Here is an 18,745-nt window from a genome sequence, read left to right as displayed (position 1 = left end):
GTGATCCTCTGTCTTAGCCTCCCAAATGCTGAGATTACAAGTGTGCGCCACCACGCCCAGCTCTAAGCTTCACATTTATGCTCTCTGTAAAGTGGGTGACATCATATCTCAGATGCCACTTGATGAAACTAATTGATCAAATGATGTTAAAATAAAGGCAAAACTGAAACACAGTAAATTGCTCTCTCATAAACACACATGCATTCCTAATAGTGTTCAAATCTTAAATTTAGAAAAGTGCTAATGTCATAGCCACAAAGACAATCATACATAGCTATAATTTAGAATGTTTGTAGCTATTCATAATGTATACTACCTTACATGTTACCCTGAGTATAAATAACTATGAGTTACTTTATGAGTAATTCATAATATGATGACTATTACTTTATGAGTGAGTCTATGAGAACATTAAGTATACAAAGATTTTATAGCTATGTCACAAAGCTAAAAAATAAGGACTTTATTTTTGCTTCAAGATTATCATCCAAGGTAGTTATGAGTACCCAAGACAACGATCTTGCTTTACCAAAGAGGACTCTTTGTTACCTATATTTAAGATTTAAATCACATTTGGTTTTTACTTCAGATACTTTCCAAAACAGCACACAGCAGTGTAAAAGACTGAAGCCTTGTTGTGATTCATTATTAGCAGGTCTATGGAATAGCTATATAACTCAGTGGTAAAGCACTTGCCTTCCATGTTTAAGAACCTAGGTTGGAGCCCAGTTCTGCAGGGGACACGCAAACAGACATACACACACACACACACACACACACACACACACACACACACCCACCCACCCACCCACCCACCCACCCCTGGTGCTTTGGTTTAAAGACAAAAGTACAGTGAATAATCCAGAACACAGAGAATACATATCAGTTTCTATATAAAGACTGAATTAAAGAGTGAATCATCTTTCAAAATGACTCTAGGTAGAAATATTATACACTAATACTCATCTCTACAGAATAAAAAGGACTGAATGCAACAGTTTTGTGTGATGTGCTGTGCATTATTGGTAGAGTGAATTTCTTCAAAAAGAAGTCCACAAAAAGATTTGCTTCAATTGGCATCAACTTCTAACTCCTGACAAATAACATTAAATTGAAAATTTTCTTCAATCGTGCTACTGCCATAAAACCATATTTCTATTTTTATTATTCTGCTCCTTCTTTTATGAGAGAGAAAAATCCGAGTGCAACTGTAGAGTGACCTTTGGGTGTTTGGCTACTTCTTTCATCTCCTCCTGGGCCTCAGGTATATTCACTGGGATCACTTCTTTCTTCAGTAATGCAACGTATCGTGGAGCCACTGGGTCAATAACCTACAATAAACACCATCTTTGTATTAAAACACTGAAAAGTCTTGTAAAACATCATAAATAAATAACAAATACTAACTGGCATTCTTTGTTACTGCATTTACTAATTTTTTGGTTTAATATGTTACTACTTTAATATTTAACAAGTAGAAAAAAGAAAAACAATGATAAATCACATGACACAAAGGATTTAGAGTTCTTTTCTAAGCATAAATACTGGCAAGTGAAAAGAAACAAATTAAAATTTATAAAAACCATTTTGGTCAGGCCTGGTGCCTCACACTCGAAATCCTAGGACTTAGGAGGCTGAGACAGAAAGATCACAGGTTCATAGCTAGCTTCAGATACTTAGTGAGGACCTCCACAACTTAGTGATATCCTCTTTCAAAACAAAGAATAAAGAATAGGGCTGGGAGTGTAGCTCAGAAATAAAATGCCCCTGGGTTCAATCCCCAGTACTGGAAAAAAAAAAAAAAAAGAAAAAAAAGAAACCAAAAACTGAAAATAATCTTTAAATCTGGTTACCTGAAGTGAGGAGAAATCCAGTAAGGGCTATATAATAATCCCTTCATATAAATGTGATATTCAATTTTGTATTGTCAGAGAAGTCCACTTTAAAGGAATATAAATTTTGTGTTTCACAGTCCTATTTTCTGTAACCAGTTTTGGGCAACAAATCACAATCAAAAGCAGAATGACATTAGGTCACTATAATAAGGCAACCTTATAGATTAAAAATATAAACAAGATAATCCTATTGGTTAGAATATATGTACAGGTTGCATATTTAATCCAAAAGTACAAAATCTGAAACACTTGTGGTCCAAAGCATTTTAATTAAGGATATTCAACCTGTATACATACATAGGAACCACTGCATACCTAGTATCTAGCAAGAGTCTGGCACATACAGGTAATCAACAAATATTTGGAGATTAGCTGAAGGAATGATCATGTTCATTACGCTATAACCTATTCTACCGCCAAAATAGTAGTAGTGTCAAAAATAGTTGTGTACATAGAAGTCTATGTACTTCTCTCACTTCACTGTTTGAATTAAAATTATCCGTGATGATATACACAATAGTAGTATTTAGATACTACATAAAGCATTTGGAAGAAGCTGGGTGGGGAGGCCCACAATTGTAATCTTAGAACTTGGGAATCTGAGACAGAAGGATTATAGAATCGATTTCAACCTAAGCAACTCAGCAAGACTCTTCAAAATAGAAAATAAAAGCCAGGTGTGGTGGCACACGCTTATAATCCCAGCATTTGAGAGGCTGAGAAAGGAGGATCTGGGTTCACGGGCAACCTCAGCTACTTAGTGCGACCCTGTTTCAAAATTAAGAATAAAAAAGTAGGGCTGGAGTAGCTTGGAGGTAGAATGCCCCTGGGTTCCATCCCAGTACCAAAAAAAAAAAAAAAAAAAAAAGGGCTGGGGGGCGTAGCTCAGAGGTGGTATGCCCTTGAGTTCAATCCCTAGTACCACAACCACAAAAAAAAAAAAAAAGAAAAAAGAAACCTGGGGGGAAAATGTGTAGATAAAAGCAAATGTAGGATCAAGTAGTTAAAGTAATAATTGCTTTTCCCATTAGAAGGGTGCAGAAAATAGTTGGCATGACTAATTAAATTTGGCTGTGTTTATTTTACATGTTTTGCTATCACTATTAGAATGTCTTTTTTTCTTTAGCTGTGATAGTATTTTGAAAGAATCATGTGGTAGAACTTCTCAAAAAATTTAGAAAAGAAACCATCCTCAGAAGGCCATTCACACAGTTAAAAAAAAAAAAATTTAAACTCCCCTTTTAGTCAGGCATGGTGGCACACACTTGTAATCCCAGTACTTAGGAGGCTGAGACAGGAGGATCACATGTTTGCAGCCAGCATCAGCAACTTGTGAGGCCCTCTGCAACATAGCGAGACCCTGTTTCAAAATAAAGAATAAAATAGGGCTTGAGTGTAACTTGGAGGTAGAATGTCCCTGGGTTCAATCCCTAGTACCCCCCCCCCCAATGAATAAATAGATCCCGGCGTGGTGGCGCTTGCTTGTAATCCCAGCATTTGGGAGACAGACAGGAAGGTCGTGGTTCAAGGACAGCCCCAGCTACTTAGTGAGGCTCTTTGCAACTCAGTGAGACGCTGTTTCAAAATAAAGAATAAATAAGGCTGCAGGGGTGTTTCTTGAAGGTAGAATGCCCCTGGGTTCCATTCCCAGCACTGCATATAAATAAATAAATAAATAAATAAATACTCCTCTGATATGCCATGTTTGTTTATGTTTTATACCAATATTAAATCAATACCCATCCTTTTTTTTTTTTTCCTTGCAGTACTGGGGATGGAACCCAGGGGTATTTTACCTCTGAACTACACCCTCAGCCCTATTTTTTATTCTTTATTTTGAAACAGGGTCTCACTGAGTTGCAAAGGGCCTCACTAAGTAGCTAAGGCTGCCCACAAACCTCAATCCTCTTGTCTCAGCCTCCCAAATGCTGGCATTACAAGCCTGCATCACCACCCCCTAGCTCTTCATACCCATCCTTTACAAATTTACTTTTTAATTCCTTCCTGCAGGCTTAAAGGTCATTGTTACTAGTTACTGTTTCCTTCTTTCAGTTTCTACTGAGGTAGAATGAACAAAGATTTAATCTGTAACTACTCAGTTTAGTATTTAAACCAGTAAAATAAAATTTCTTTAACAAATCTAAAATAAGACAACTAGCAGGGCATGGTACCGCATGCTTGTAATCCCAGTATTCGGAAGGGAGGTGGGGACTGGAGGATCGTGGTTTGTGGACAGCCTCAGCTACTTAGGAACTCAGTGAGACCCTGTTTCAAAAAATAAAAAGACTAAAAAAATAGGACTAGAGGTGTAGCTCGGAGGTAGAATGCTCCTGGGTTCCATCCCTAGTACTGCAAAATAAATAAACAAACAAATAAATAAATAAATAAATAAATGACAACCATGTCTGAGAAGCAATTCAGTTCACTGTAGCCCAGCTGACAAAAATAGTAGAAGAGTGTTTCCCACAGCTGACTGATTATGTGAGAGAACTGTTAGCAGGCTCTCAGGCCACTATAGTTAGGATCAGGCAAGTCTGGGAAACTTTAGATTAAAAAATATAAGTCTATCCTGGCCTAGTGGTGCAAACATGTTATCCCAGTACTTGGGAGACGCTGAGAGGAAGATTGCAGTACAGTCTCAACAATGTAGTGAGACTCTCAGGAACTTAGTAAGACCTTGTTTCAAACAGGAAAAAACCAGCCAGGAGTGGTGGCACAGGCTTGTAATCCCAGCACTTGGGAGGTGGAGACAGGAGGATTGCACAGGTTCAAAGCCAGCCTCAACTACTTAGTGAGACCCTGTTTCTAAATAAAGTATAAAAAAGGTCTGGGAGTATAGCCCGGAGAAAAAAGCCCCTGGGTTCCACCCTCAGTACCACCACCATAAAAAAAAAAAAAAAAAAAAAAAAAATTGCTGGGCACGGCAAATGACTGTAATCCCAGTACTTGGGAGGCCGAGACAGGAGGATCACAGGTTCAAGGATAATCTCAGCAACACAGTGGGCCTTTCAGCAACCAAGCAAGACTCTGCTTCAAAACAAAACAAAACAAAGTTCAGGTGGTAGAATGCCCCTGGGTACAATCCTCTACATTAGCACACACAAAAAAATATTAAATAATTCTAAGACTCTGGATTGAGAAGTTTTCAAATTACTCCTAAGGGTCCTATGGATTTCAAAAAGGTACCCTGGCAGATATCGAAGTGCAGGGGAAGGTCAGAAATGGGGCTGAAGAGTAGATGCTCAGACTGCTTAACACACGTCAACCATGACAGCTACACTTTGGTTTTATTTATTGAGGTTATTCTACTTTTTCATTGTAAAAAACTGAAAAAGTAGGGCAGGGAGATAGGTTTCTACACATGTGAATTTATTAGGTGGGAATAACTGCAAGGGGATTGGGATGAGAGTTGGGGAAAACTGTTATTTCACGACTGAAATACTCAGGTTTTTAAATTAAACAAAGGTCAAGAGACACAAAAAATAGCTCTGAAAGAAACACCTTAACATTGTGACTCTTCTGCCCAGGCTGAAAAGTTTAAATTTTAACACTTACATAACACCAAGAAGAAAATTAGCAAGATCAGAGCAAAGAAAGTTTTTGAAACATCTCCTACCAGTATCCAAGTAAATGTGTTTGTTATGAAGCTACATATACTGTTTCATTGTGATACAATTATGTACTAGTTTCCTGTCAAGATGAAAAATTAAGAAAACAAGAACTGTAGTACCACTCCAAGTCTCACTGTCCACTAGAACAATTTCTCTCTTTACCATGTACAATTCATACTATAAACAAAGCTCTTTCTCTAAAAGAGCATGTAAAGAATCCCAACTAATTTTTTTTTTCAGTACTGGGGATGGAACCCAGGGACATTCTAACTCTGAATACACCCCCAGCCCTATTTTTTATTCTTTATTTATTTAGTACATTCAGGGAGTTGGCAAAGCATTTGAAAGAAGCAAATGAGAAAACAAAACAAACCATAGGGAAGCTAAAAACTAAAACAACAACACACACACTTCTTTTAGAGATATGGCAAGAAACACCCAAATAATTATGCACAAGAGCTGAAAGTGGTTTCTCTCCAGAGAGAAAATGGGGAGAGAAGATAGGGGAACACTTTAACAGATGCTGAAGAAATTACCCAAATAAATGAAACATTTCATATAGTTAAACCAACTGCGTGTAAATATAATTTTTTAAAAATTTAATCCGTGTGTGTGTGTGTGTGTGTGTGTGTGAGATATTGAAGATTGAACCCACAGATATTCTATTTCCAAGCTACACTCCCAGCCCTTTTTTATTCTGAAACAGGGTCTCACTAAATTGCTTACACTGGCCTTAAACCTGCACTCCTGTCTCCCAAGTACTGGGATTTTAAGGCAAAAATCTGGCTTAAAAGTTAAATCTTTAAATACTGGATTAATGATGAAAAATTAATGTTGCCTGTAAATTCTACTCATTTATTATTAGTAACTGCAGCAACAGAAAAAAATTAACAATTCCTTTATGTATCTAAAAACTGAACACAAAAGACTAAACAAAATAAATTCAAAGCACATGCGAGACAAGCAACTACTCTTGAGACAAGACATGAGCGCAATCAAGCAGCATCCCAACAAAGAAGTCACAGAACACAATCACAGAAACTATACTTGAAAACATGGCATTTTTAATGATTTGCCTTATTATAGTGTCCAAGTATCTGCTTCCAATTAATAACTAACAATGTCAATATCAATATGCAATATTCCTCATTTAATTTTCAGTTAAAAGTTTTGTTTTTTTGTTTTTTGTTTTTTTTTTTTGGTTTTTTTTTTTTTTTTTTGGTGGTACTGGGGTTCCCGGAAGCCCTTCTACCTCCGGGCTACACTCCCAGACCTATTTTATATTTTTGAAACAGGGTCTCTTACACGAGCACGGCTGGCTTCGAACCTGCGCGACCCTCCTGTCTCTGCCTCCCAAGCGCGGGGATTACAAGCGTGCGCCACCACGCCCGGCTTCAGTTAAAGTTTTTTAAAGCTAGATTTGATAAGACAAATTGTAGCTAGTGAACAACCTTCAAAAACTCAATGAAATATGTAATTTTAAAACTCTATGTCCTCTCAAGCGCACAAGGAAGTAATAGATTGAAGTTGGTCAATCTTCCCTTTGCTGTTAAGACCAGAGGACACATTATATAAAACTAGGAATAATGCATTTTCAACATATTTGTATTCACAAGTCTTTTATATAAATGTGATTGTGCTTCAAAGCTGTATAACATCTCAGGTTATAACATGTAATATGCTGAAAGCTATGTTTAAATAAGGCAAATAAAAGCATTAAGTAATACCTTCTTACAGAGAGCTCGCAGCTTGAAAGCAGAAAAATGAAATGCAAAGTGTTCATAAAAGATTTAAGGAAAAAGCTACTACCATTTCCCCTAAATCCAAGTTTGTTCAATTCAATTATTATTACTATCTGGGGCAACTAATAGGTTTAATGCCCTTTATATGTTTAAAAAAGGAAAACATTCCATTTTCCTGAAAGTCTGCAAAATGACAATATTCTTCACAAACTTTTCTCTATCATAAGCACACTGATTTCTACATGTATTTTATTTAAGAGTTTGACATGAAAAAGAGAATTGAGAGTTAAACATGTACCTTTTTGTTAAATGCCCAGATTTTGTCCCATTCCATGTTCACAACTGAACGTGAGGAGCCCTTGAAAAACAATAATAAAATTATCAAAGACAAGAAACATTAAGTAGATTTTTTTTTTATTTGAAGCCAAGCATTTAAAAAAAGGAAAAGAAACAAAACTCAATAAGTACTTGCAAATGGTATTTACTGCAGGCCAGTAATCCCAGTACTTGAGAGGCTTAGACAGGAGGATCGCAGGTTTGAAGACAGTCTCAGCCACATAGCCAGACTCTCAGCAACCTAGTGAGACCCTGTTTCAAAATAAAAAATAAAAATAGGGCTGGGGGGATTACTTCAGACATAGAATGTCCCTGAGTTCAATCCCCAGTACAAAAACAAAACAGAAACAAAAAAATTATTGTATACAAACTAGACTGTTACCTTTAGTAGTTTTATTGTTAAGCTCAGTCTACAGAATGGCCAGAGTCAACAGTCATATATTTCACTAGGTAAAAATACTTCAGCTGCCTTTGTTCAAACTTAACTTAGAAGAGTTTAGGACAGTCTCCATTTTCACTATTATAAGTAGTGCTAAAATTACTCCTTTAAAAAAACTCTGATTGGGTGTGGTGGTAGACACCTATAATACAGCCTCAGCAGTGTAGCAAGACTCTCAGCAACCTAGTGAGGCCCTGCTTCAAAACAAACATAAATTGAAAAGGGCTGGGGATGTAGCCCAAAGGTAGAATGCCCCTGTGTTCAATCCCTGGTACAGGGGAGAAAAAAATGCTGCCCTCCTATCATAAGGCACAAACAGATAATTACGACCAAAAGAATACGAATAGAAATATTTAAAAATTCAAAGAGAGAAGCTGAAAAAGAAACCATAAGTCACCTGAGCAGCAATAAACTGTTTCAGTCCTTCAACTGTCATCCCTCTTCTCAGTACACCACGAACTGTAGGAAATCTTGGGTCATCCCTGAGAAATATGCAAATTTTTAGATACTAAGAAAAAAATTCACATGTGTACATGCTGAGAATAAAAGATCCTTAATAAATAATTATATTCAGCTTGATAAATATTGGGCTAAAAGCCGGTTATACTAAATCGAGAGATCTTGGTATCAATGAGCCCTAGTTTACCGAAGAGGAAAACTACCCTCTAATTAAATACTGCAGTAAAATATATGCACTTCTGGCCAGAGTCAACAGTCATATATTTTACTAGGTAAAATATGCCAGCTACCTTTGTTCAGCCCTAACTTGAGTTTAGGACAAGCTGGGAGTGGTGGTACAAGCTTGTAATTCCAGCATTTGGGAGGCTGAGACAGGAGGATCTCGGTTTGCGGACAGCCTCAGCTACTTAGTGAGGTCCTTTACAACTCAGTGAGACCCTGTTTCAAAAATAAAGAATGAAAAAATAGTGCTGGGGGTGTAGTTCGAAGATAGAATGCCCCAGGGTTTCGTTTCTAGTAACACACACACACACACACACACACACACACACACACACACACACACACACACACACGTTTAGAACAGTCTAAATTTTCAATATTATAAATAGGGCTAAACTAATATATAAATTAAGTATAATAATTAAGTAAGAAATCTCAGACTTAAGCATGATAATCCATGTGAAGAGGCTTCATTTAAAGATACATGGCTCAGATGGGCATGATGGAGCACACTTCTAACACCAGACACTTGGGAGGCCGAGGCAGAAGGCAGAAGGATCGAGAATTCAAGGCTAGCCTAGACAACTTAAAGAGTCCTTGTCTCAAAATAAAATTAAAAAGGGCTGGAGATATAGCTAACTGGTACAGTATTTGCCTAGAATGTGTTAGGCCCTGGGTCCTATTCCCAGTTCAAATAAACAAACTACTCATCTTCTTATAAAAATCTCATAATGGTTATTAATATGCTACAGAAATGTTCAAACTCTTTTTTAGGTGCTAAATCCTTTGGGCAACTGTTTCCAAACAAGGTGAGTCCTCAACACTGAGGGAGAGACATTTATATCCTCACCTCAACTCAGGGATATTTTGCCTTTCTGGGACGCAGCTAAAAGAAAAATCTCAGAGCCACGGAGAGCGAGAGTGGTAACTAGACATAGGAAGGACGGGAGAGTTATAACCACGTTTCTGCTAAATGCAGAGTTCTGCAAAGGATGCAACTTCATATGATTTTCATTCCCACATGATATGGTCCACAGTGGGCACTCTATGGTTGCAGTATTAAAGGAGAGCCAGGCGTGGTGGCACATGCTTGTAATCCCAGCATTTGGAGGCTGAGACAGGAGGATCGTCCATGTTCGAAGCCAGCCTCAGCTACTTAGTGAGGCTCTCAGGAACTTAGTGAGACCCTGTTTCCAAATAGAAGATAAAATAGGTCTGGGAGTATAGCCTGGGGGTAGAAAGTCCCTGGGTTCCATCCCTAGGAACACACATACACACACACACACACACACACACACACACACACACACACACACACACACACACGGGAGATGAAGGTACAAAACAGGAATCATACGGCCTACACATTACACCACCTCCCAATCAGCCTTCCAATGTCTAACAGTTTAAAATTCACTTATGTAATCTCTTACTTCTTTGTCAATTACAGGCAACATGAATAACACATACCATCCATCTACAAGTCCTTCATTGACAAACCAAGTGAGTTTCCTTTTGGACAGCACTGTGTTGTTGAGATTTAGCCGGCTATATTCCCAGATATATGGTTTTCTTATGCCTAAAGCTTCAATAATCCAATAAAACTGCTCATCTCTATCATGATATTCTGTTGTTCTCAGTGCATGCGTAACACCTTCAATGCTGTCAACTATGGGGCAGGCAAAATCATATGTTGGGTAAACACTAAAAAAGAAGAGAATGTGGTTTAAAGTCAACTTAAAACACTATACCCTTTTTATCTTAAACATTAATAAGCAAACATAATTCTTTGTAAATTAAGAGTCTCCTTTAAACTAACTGGTTCTAGCCAGGCATGGTGGCACATGCTTGTAATCTCAGTACATGGGCGGCTGAGACAGGAGGATTGCAGGTTCATGGCCAGTCCGAGAAAATTAGTGAAGCCCTCTACCATTTCATGAGACCCTATTTCAAAATAAAAGAGAGCCAGGCATGGTGGCACATGCTTGTAATCCCAGCATTTGGGAGGCTGATGCCAGAGGATCATGATTCACCGACAGCCTCAGCTACTTAGGCCCTTCGCAACTCAGTGAGACCATGTTTCAAAAATAAAATATGGGGCTGGGAGTTAGCTTGGAGGTAGAGGGTTCCATCCCCAGTACTGCAAAAAAAATAAAAATATAAAAAATAAAAGAGCCGGGCATGGTGGTGCACGCTTGTAATCCCTGCACTTGGGAGGCTGAGACAGGAGGATCACGCAAGTTCTAAGCCACCCTCAGTTACTTAGTGAGGCTTTCAACAACTTAGTAAGACCCTGTTTCCAAATAAAATATAATATAGGTCTGGGAGTGTAGCCCGGAGGTAGAAAGCCCCTGGGTTTCACCCCCAGCACCACTAAATAAATAAATAAATAAATAAATAAGAATAAAATAGGGCTGGGGGTGTAGCTTGGAGGGAAAATGCTCCTGTTTCCATCCCCAGTACTACCCTCCCACACATATGCACCAAAACAAAAACAAAAACAAAACCTGACAGAAACAAGGAGCAATTGCCCTGATCAAAGACAGACATAGGCTTATAATCCCAGTACTTGAAAGGCGGAGAAATAGGACGATTGCAAATTCAGGACCAGCCTCATCTACTTAGTGTGACCCTGTTCCAAAATAAAAATAGGGAGCCGGGCGTGGTGGCACATGCTTGTAATCCCTGCGCTTGGGAGGCAGAGACAGGAGGATCGCGCAGGTTCGAAGCCAGCCACGCTGGCATAAGAGACCCTGTTTCCAAACAAAAAAATATAAAAATAGGTCTGGGAGTGTAGCCCAAAGGTAGAAGGGCTTCCAGGAACCTCAGTACCACAAAAACAAAAAACAAACAAACAAAAAATAGGGCTGAGGGTGTGGCTTGGGGGTAAGAATGCCCCTGGATTCTCACTACTGCAAAAAAAAAAAATAAAGAAGTTATCATTTTAGCATTTGTATGTAGTAGGCTTCCTCAAAGTATATGAAAATATATCCTATAACTTACTTTTTTTTTGGGGGGAGCCTTTAAAACAAAAGATCTGAGACTGGGTATAGCTCAAGTGGTAGAGATCTTTATAAATCAGTGGGAGAGCTCTAGCCTAACATGCATAAGGTTTGATCCCCAGGACAGAGGGTGGGTAAAAAAACTGTCAACTTGAAAATCTTCACACACACACAAAAACCTAATCAAAACTTAAGAAAGAGAGCCGGGCATGGTGGCACACCCTTGTAACCCCAGCATTTGGGAGACTGAGTCAGGAGGATCCTGGTTCACGGACAGCCTCAGCTACTTAGCGAGGTCCTTTGCAACTCACAATTTGTTTCGCAATAAAGAATAAAAAAATAGGGCTGGAATGCCGGGCGTGGCAGTGCACACTTGTAATCCCGCACTTGGGAGGAGGAAACAGAAGGATCGCACTGGTTCGAAGCCAGCCTGGCTGGCTTAAGAGACCCTGCTTCCAAATAAAAATATTAAAATAGGGCTGGGACTGTAGCTCGTACGTAGAATGCCCCTAGGTTCCACCCCCAGTACTGGTAAAAAAAAATTAAGAAAAAGAAAAACTACTCAATTATTTTTTATATTGTTCACATTTGTTAATTTTTCGTGTGTGTGTGTGTGTGTGTGTGTGTGTGTGTTACTGGTGATTGAACCCAGGGACATTCTACCTCCAAGCTACAACCCCAGACCTTTTTTTTTTTTTTTTATTCTTTAGTTTGAAACAGGATCTCACTAATTTTCTGAGTCTAGCTGTGAACCTGTAATCCTATCTCAGCCTCCCAAGTATTGGGATTACAAGTGTACACCCCAATTCCTGGTTCTCAACTATTACTTTTATGAGTCACCAGCAAAATGAAAGATTATCAAATGAAAAAAATTATTTTCATCTATAGATACATACCACAGCTCAGCTAATCAAAACATTAAAAGCAAATTTAGGCAGACTCAAAAACTTTTGCAGATGGAAGTTATCAAAGAAATAACCTACTATACCTTAACTGAGTGAGTGAGCAAACACCCTTGAAAGGCTGTATCCTTTACAGAGGAAACAGTACCTTTAGAGAATAAATAACCTGATAGGCTATACGGCTTTAACAGGAGGCCACCCTGCTTGTTAATCTGTGGATGAATGAAGATCCAGATTTCATGACTATACTGCATCTACTCCATGTTGAGAAGATCAAAGCAAAAGCAAGAAGGCTACTTCACATAATGAAAGAGATTCACTTACTTGTATTTACTCCCAGTTCTTGGGTGTGGTTGAATTTTGCAGCGATAAAGGGTTGGGTCCCTCATGCACCCGTTATTACTACTCATGTCAATTTTTGCTCGTAAACAACAGGACTGACCAAATTGGCTCCCTTTTTTCATTTCTTCCCACATTTGTAGATTCTTCTCAACAGCTATAAAATGATATTTACATTAGAGCTTATCCAATATATTACTTAGAGGAATTCAAATTACTTAAATGATTTGAGAGAAATTTTCATCTCACATTGTAAACACACTTCAATAGTTCAATCACACTTTAACAGTTCTAATATCTGACACCATGAACAAATGCATCATTTTCTTATGAGAGAATTCCAACAATACATTTAAAAAGTATACTCTAAATATGTTTTAGAAAAGATAAAATCAACACATTCCACTGATGTAGTATCAATTAAGGGGAAGAGAAGAAGTAAAAGGCCTAAAGGTTCTCCTCATCAGATGCTTCCCATTTCCCTAGTATGGCACAACTGGTCAGCCCTTCTCCTCTCTCCCTCCCATATTTAACACTGTGCCTTTAAAGTAGAAACATTCTCTTCCTTTGCCGCCTCCTGCCCAGGGGACAGAGCAGTTTGGCCTGGCCCTTGGGGCCCACAGGCGTTGGCGCTGCAGCCCGTGCCCGTCTGAAGAACACGGCTCGGGCTGAGAGCCTGAGCCCGTGGGCTCCCCGAAGTCCCTTCAGTCATCCCAGTGAGAAGCAGCAAACTCGCAGATCCGAGAAAATAAGAGATGATAGAAAGCGGTGACATAAGAAAGATGAGTTTAATTCCAGGGGAAAAAAACCCCTCTATATTCCGAGTGACTGGTCCTACCCATATGAGAATATTAAAAGCCTGCTCCAAAAGGATGAGAAAGAACTGTTAAACAATACTTCTTAGAAACTTCTGAGACATAAAGGACATTTACAGGCACTTGAAGAATCAAATCAGATCTAAAAATCCAATTCTTAACACTCTCTGAAAATGTAAATGAAAAAGAAAGCCTCACTGTAACCATTTAAACTTACTATATTTTCCAAACATGACACTCAAGATTTAAATATAGAAGTTCTGGCAACGAATTTATAGAATGAAAATAGCCCAATTCAGAAGCTCAGGAGACAAGTCATGAATAAGAAAGGTATGTTTCTTAGTCATTTGATATTTCAAAGAAACTGGGTAATATCAAGTTTATATATCATATTCACATGTAACCACATCCTGAGAGGAATTGAGAGGAAGACTTAGGTGCTAAAAGCATTATCATCAAGTGTGTGTGTGTGTGTGTGTGTGTGTGTGTGTGTGTGTGTGTGGTATTAGGGATTGAACCCCCGGGCATTCTACCTCTGAGCTATACTCTCAGCTCTATTTTATTTTGAAACAAGGTCTCATTAAGCTGCTGAGGGCTTCACAAGTTGCTGAGGCTAGCTATGAACCTTCAATCCTCCTGTCTCAGCCTCCCAACTAATGGGATTACAAACATGAGCCAACCATGCCCAACTTACCAAGCATTTTAGAACTGCTAAGTAATTAAATTTGAAAAACTACAAAATGTTGTGTTAAAAAAATCCTGCAAATAAAGTAAATTCAATGCAGGAATCTGCACATGGTAAGATACTAAGGACACAGACACTTCATTTGCAATCATGGTGCTATTGCAATGAAAATATAAGGATGACAAAGGAAGAAAAATTATTTCTAAAAGATGAATAAATGTATCAATCATAATCTGTGTTTTAAATCAGCATTTTTCATAAGCAAGAAATCATGTACTACTAAAGAAGCATAACACAAGAATACCAATTGAAATACAAAACGCTCAATGTGCCTTACAGTTTTTTCTATGTTTGGATTCCATCCTCTGCTCACGTTCTGCTTTCATCTGCTCAGCAGGAGTATCATCCACATAAGCCTTCCCTTCTTGAATTAGTTTCTCTGCATATTTCATTATAGTTTCAAAATGATCTGAAGTGTAAGTAAATTGATCTGGTTTGATATGTAACAATGCAACATCTTCCAAGATAACCTGCAATAAGAAATCAAAATGACCATCAGTAACTCTTTCATGTTCCTATGCATTTTTACTCCTGGATACTGATTCTGAATAAAATACCCGTCTTTAACAGCCTGAAAATGGTTGTGGTAGTTGTATGCAGCAAGGCCAGGAGAGAAAAAAAAGATGGTCATTATATTAGCTTCCAGATTTCCAGGTAAAAAAACTGATCTCATGATGAAGCTTTCCATTTATTCTGGAAAAGCTGTTTATTAGTGGTCATACTGATAACCATTTGTCCCCTATTAAAATATATTGCTGTGCTTCTGAAGAAAGATATGAGGCTACAAAAAATTCACATTTTCCCAAGCTTAGTGTTCACTTCATTCATATACTTAAAATTTTATGACAAAAGGAAACCTATCTCCAATGAAATTGGTACTTATAGGAAAAGATGGCATTGAGGTAAATTCTACAACTGGAGAAGAGAAAAATAAATTTAGAATTTTTATATGGGAGCAAATTTCTTTGCTTAGGTCTCAAGTATGAAATATACATACATATGAGGGGTAACATACAACTATGAAATAAAATTTATGTTCATACCATGAAACTATTCGGTCACCCTCTACTTTTAATTAACTTTTCTGAGAAAGAGGCCATCACTACACTTTTACTTACCTTCTCAAAATCTTCCTTTTCTTTTTCAGGATTTGTGTCATCAAATCTCATGATCAGCTTCCCTTTAAAGTTAACCTGGTAGTGCTGGTTCAGAAGAGCAGCCTTTGCATGCCCAATGTGTAAATAACTAAAACAAAGAGACATTTTAAGACACTCATTAACAAGTTTTGAGCTAAATACTTAACCTTTTTGAGAAGAGAATTAAACTAAAGTTCTCCAAAATGGTACTCCAGTCACATTTTATTTTCTAACAAGTACTGTAATAGAAAATCTGGGCCGGGCGTGGTGGTGCACGCTTGTAATCCCCGTGCTTGGGTGGCGGAGACAGGAGGATCGCGCAGTTTCGAAGCCAGCCATGCTGGCTTAAGAGACCCTGTTTCCAAATAAAAATTATATATAAAAAATAGGTGTCTGGGAGTGTAGCCCAGAGGTAGAAGGGTTTCTAGGAACCTCAGTACCATCAAAAATCAATTAATTATTTAATTAATTTAAAAAATCTGACCCTGACAAAAGACAATATAACATTTATAAAATAATCACTACAAAGATAGTTTTTATAAACATTATAGTTTTAAAATTAATCTTATTTTTCTGTTCTTCAAGAGGAATGGTCAAATGAGGAAAACTGCTTCCAAAAACATCTTTAATAATACCCAATGCAACTAGGAATTGCTCACCCATCTAATGCCCACTAAAAAAGAGCTGAGAGCCAGGCATGGTGGCGGGCACACTTGTAATCCCAGTACTTGAGAGGCTGAGACAGGAGGATGACAGGTTCAAAGCCAGCCTTAACAACTTAGTGAGGCTCTCCGCAACTGAGACCCTGTTTGCAAATAAGAAATAAAATTGGTTGGGTGTTTAACTCAGAAGTAAAATGCCTCTGGGTTCAATCCCCAGTGCCACAAAAAAAAAAAAAAGAAAAGAAAAGAAATAAAACTACAGTCACTGAGACAATCACTAAGACAGTGTGATGGTGAAGTAAGAGAACACATGAGAATTAGGAAGCCAAGGAAAAGTTACTTTACTCCTTTAGGCTTTTCTCAAATGCCAATAAAAAAGTTAACTATGTTATCTCCAAGGTCTCATCTAACATCAACACTCCATGAATCTGAATCTATGAAAACACCAGTCTGTTCCTATAGGCAGCTGACAATTGTAAGGAAAAGATGATTATCAGAGGTATTGTTGATATCACACACCAATATCCTTCTCTATCAATGCTTGGGAGAAAAGCAATATCCTATATCACCTGGTTAAATGAAAAAAACAAGGCATAGAGCAAGTTTATGTAATTATTCTCACTAACTTTTATAGTTTCAGCTGATGACAACAACAGCAATCACATTATTTTAAGACAGTCACCTAGTTATACAGCACACCACTGATCTCAGCTGTTATCAATATGGGAAGGAAGAGTATATGCCCTGGTATGTCTTTGCATCATTCAATAAATTAATCATTTTAAAAGAAATTGAAAGCTGGGCACGGTGGCGCAGGCTTGTAATCCCAGCATTTGGAAGGCGGACACAGGAGAATCGCAGTTTGCAGACAGCCTCAGCTACTTAGTGAGACCATCTGTAACTTAGTGAGATCCTGTTTCAAAATAAAAAATAAAAAATAGGGCAGGGGGTGTAGCTCGGAGGTTGAATGGCCCTGGGTTCCATCCTCAGACTCACACACACAAAAAAGAAATTGATTCAGCCAGCCATGGTGACTGACGCTCACTTGTAATTCCAGTATTTACAAGGCTAAGACAAGAAGATCACAAATTTGTGGACAGCCTCAGCAACCTCATGAGACCCTCTGCAACTTAGTGAGACCCTGTTTCAAACTAAAAAATAAAATTGAGGCTTATTGACTCAGCATTTCAGACAAATGGCTTAATTTTAACAAGAGTTTATATGTGCAAGCTAATGGAGATAACTACACTGGAATGCTTTTAGGGTTATCTGAAACTTTCTGCATAAACCAAAGAACTGTATGTGCTATCCAGATGTAATCTTAGAACACACACACACACACACACACACACACACACACACACAAACACAAACACAAACACACACACACACTAGAAAAAAACTAATGAAATATGCAGTTTGGAGTTCAATTAATAATATACCAATATAGGCTAATTAGCTAAGACAAATGTACCTTACTAGTGTAAAATGTTAACATTAGGGAAAACTGGGTGCAACGTATATAAAATAGAAATTTTCTATGCTATTTTTGCAATTTTCTATAAACCCAAAACTACTCTAAAATAAAAACCTTACTCAAAGTGCTACAGTAGGGTGTGATTCCGTATGCTTGTAATCCCAGCATTTGGGAGGCTGAGACAACAGGATCTGGGTTCATGTACAGCTTCAGCTACTTAGTGAGGCCTTTTACAACTAAATGAGACCCTGTTTCAAAATAAAGAATAAAAAATAGGGCTGGGGGTATAGCTCGGAGGTAGAATTCCCCTGGGTTCCATCCCTAAAAAGAAATAGAGAAGTCGGGCATGGTGGCACACACTTATAATCCCAGCATTTGGGAGACTGAGACCGGAGGATCGGCGGTTTGTGGACAGCTTCAGCTACTTAGGCCCTCCACAACTTAGTGAGACCCTGTTTCAAAACTAAAGAATAAAATATAGGGCAGGAGGTATATCTCAGAGGTCAAATGCCCCTGGGTTCCATCCCAAGACCCGCAAAAAAAAAAAAAAAAAAAAAAAAGGAAAGAAATAGAAATACTATGTACAGTTTAATTAAGCATGCTGTACCCAATAACAAAATTTTGGTGTGGTGGTGTACACCTGTGATCCCAGGACTTGGGAGGCCGAAAAAGAAGAATTGTAGGTTCAAGGACAGCCTCAGCAAGAGGTGAAACGCATCAACCTATGAGATCCTATTTCAAAATAAAAATAAAATAGTGCTGGGGGGTGTAACTTGAAGATAGAATGCCCCTGGATTCAATCCCCAATACTACACAACACAAAAAAGGACAGTTTAAATAATCAGTTCGAGTGAAAAAGTGTATCACAATATCTAAATAGAAATCATGCTACATTTGTTAGCAGTGCTGCTGAATTAGGCTTCTGGCACACATAACAGATAGGCAGTATAATTTGTAATTTTA

The 18,745-nt window shown here is 38.1% G+C and overlaps 1 protein-coding gene across 2 annotated transcripts in view; it reads right to left on the bottom strand.

The window, feature by feature from the left end:
* EPRS1 (glutamyl-prolyl-tRNA synthetase 1) overlaps positions 1 to 18,745 on the bottom strand; it is a gene marked incomplete at both ends in the record, with an annotated part of 82,517 nt that overhangs the window by 46,067 nt on the left and 17,705 nt on the right. The window contains 8 exons of one of the 2 annotated variants that reach the window (XM_080699260.1): positions 1,221 to 1,331; positions 7,234 to 7,254; positions 7,547 to 7,606; positions 8,421 to 8,505; positions 10,175 to 10,408; positions 12,933 to 13,104; positions 14,785 to 14,977; positions 15,626 to 15,752. In XM_080699260.1, coding sequence (XP_080555386.1) covers positions 1,221 to 1,331; positions 7,234 to 7,254; positions 7,547 to 7,606; positions 8,421 to 8,505; positions 10,175 to 10,408; positions 12,933 to 13,104; positions 14,785 to 14,977; positions 15,626 to 15,752 — 1,003 coding nt within the window. The remainder of the gene's footprint in view (positions 1 to 1,220; positions 1,332 to 7,233; positions 7,255 to 7,546; positions 7,607 to 8,420; positions 8,506 to 10,174; positions 10,409 to 12,932; positions 13,105 to 14,784; positions 14,978 to 15,625; positions 15,753 to 18,745) is intronic. The other variant, XM_080699261.1, reaches the window with a different exon arrangement.

Source organism: Muscardinus avellanarius (genome assembly GCF_963383645.1).
Source record: "Muscardinus avellanarius genome assembly, chromosome: 7".
NCBI classification, from domain to species: Eukaryota; Metazoa; Chordata; class Mammalia; order Rodentia; family Gliridae; genus Muscardinus; species Muscardinus avellanarius.
The sequence above is the reverse complement of the archived record's forward strand: the minus strand, read 5'-3'. Positions and strand labels throughout refer to the sequence as shown.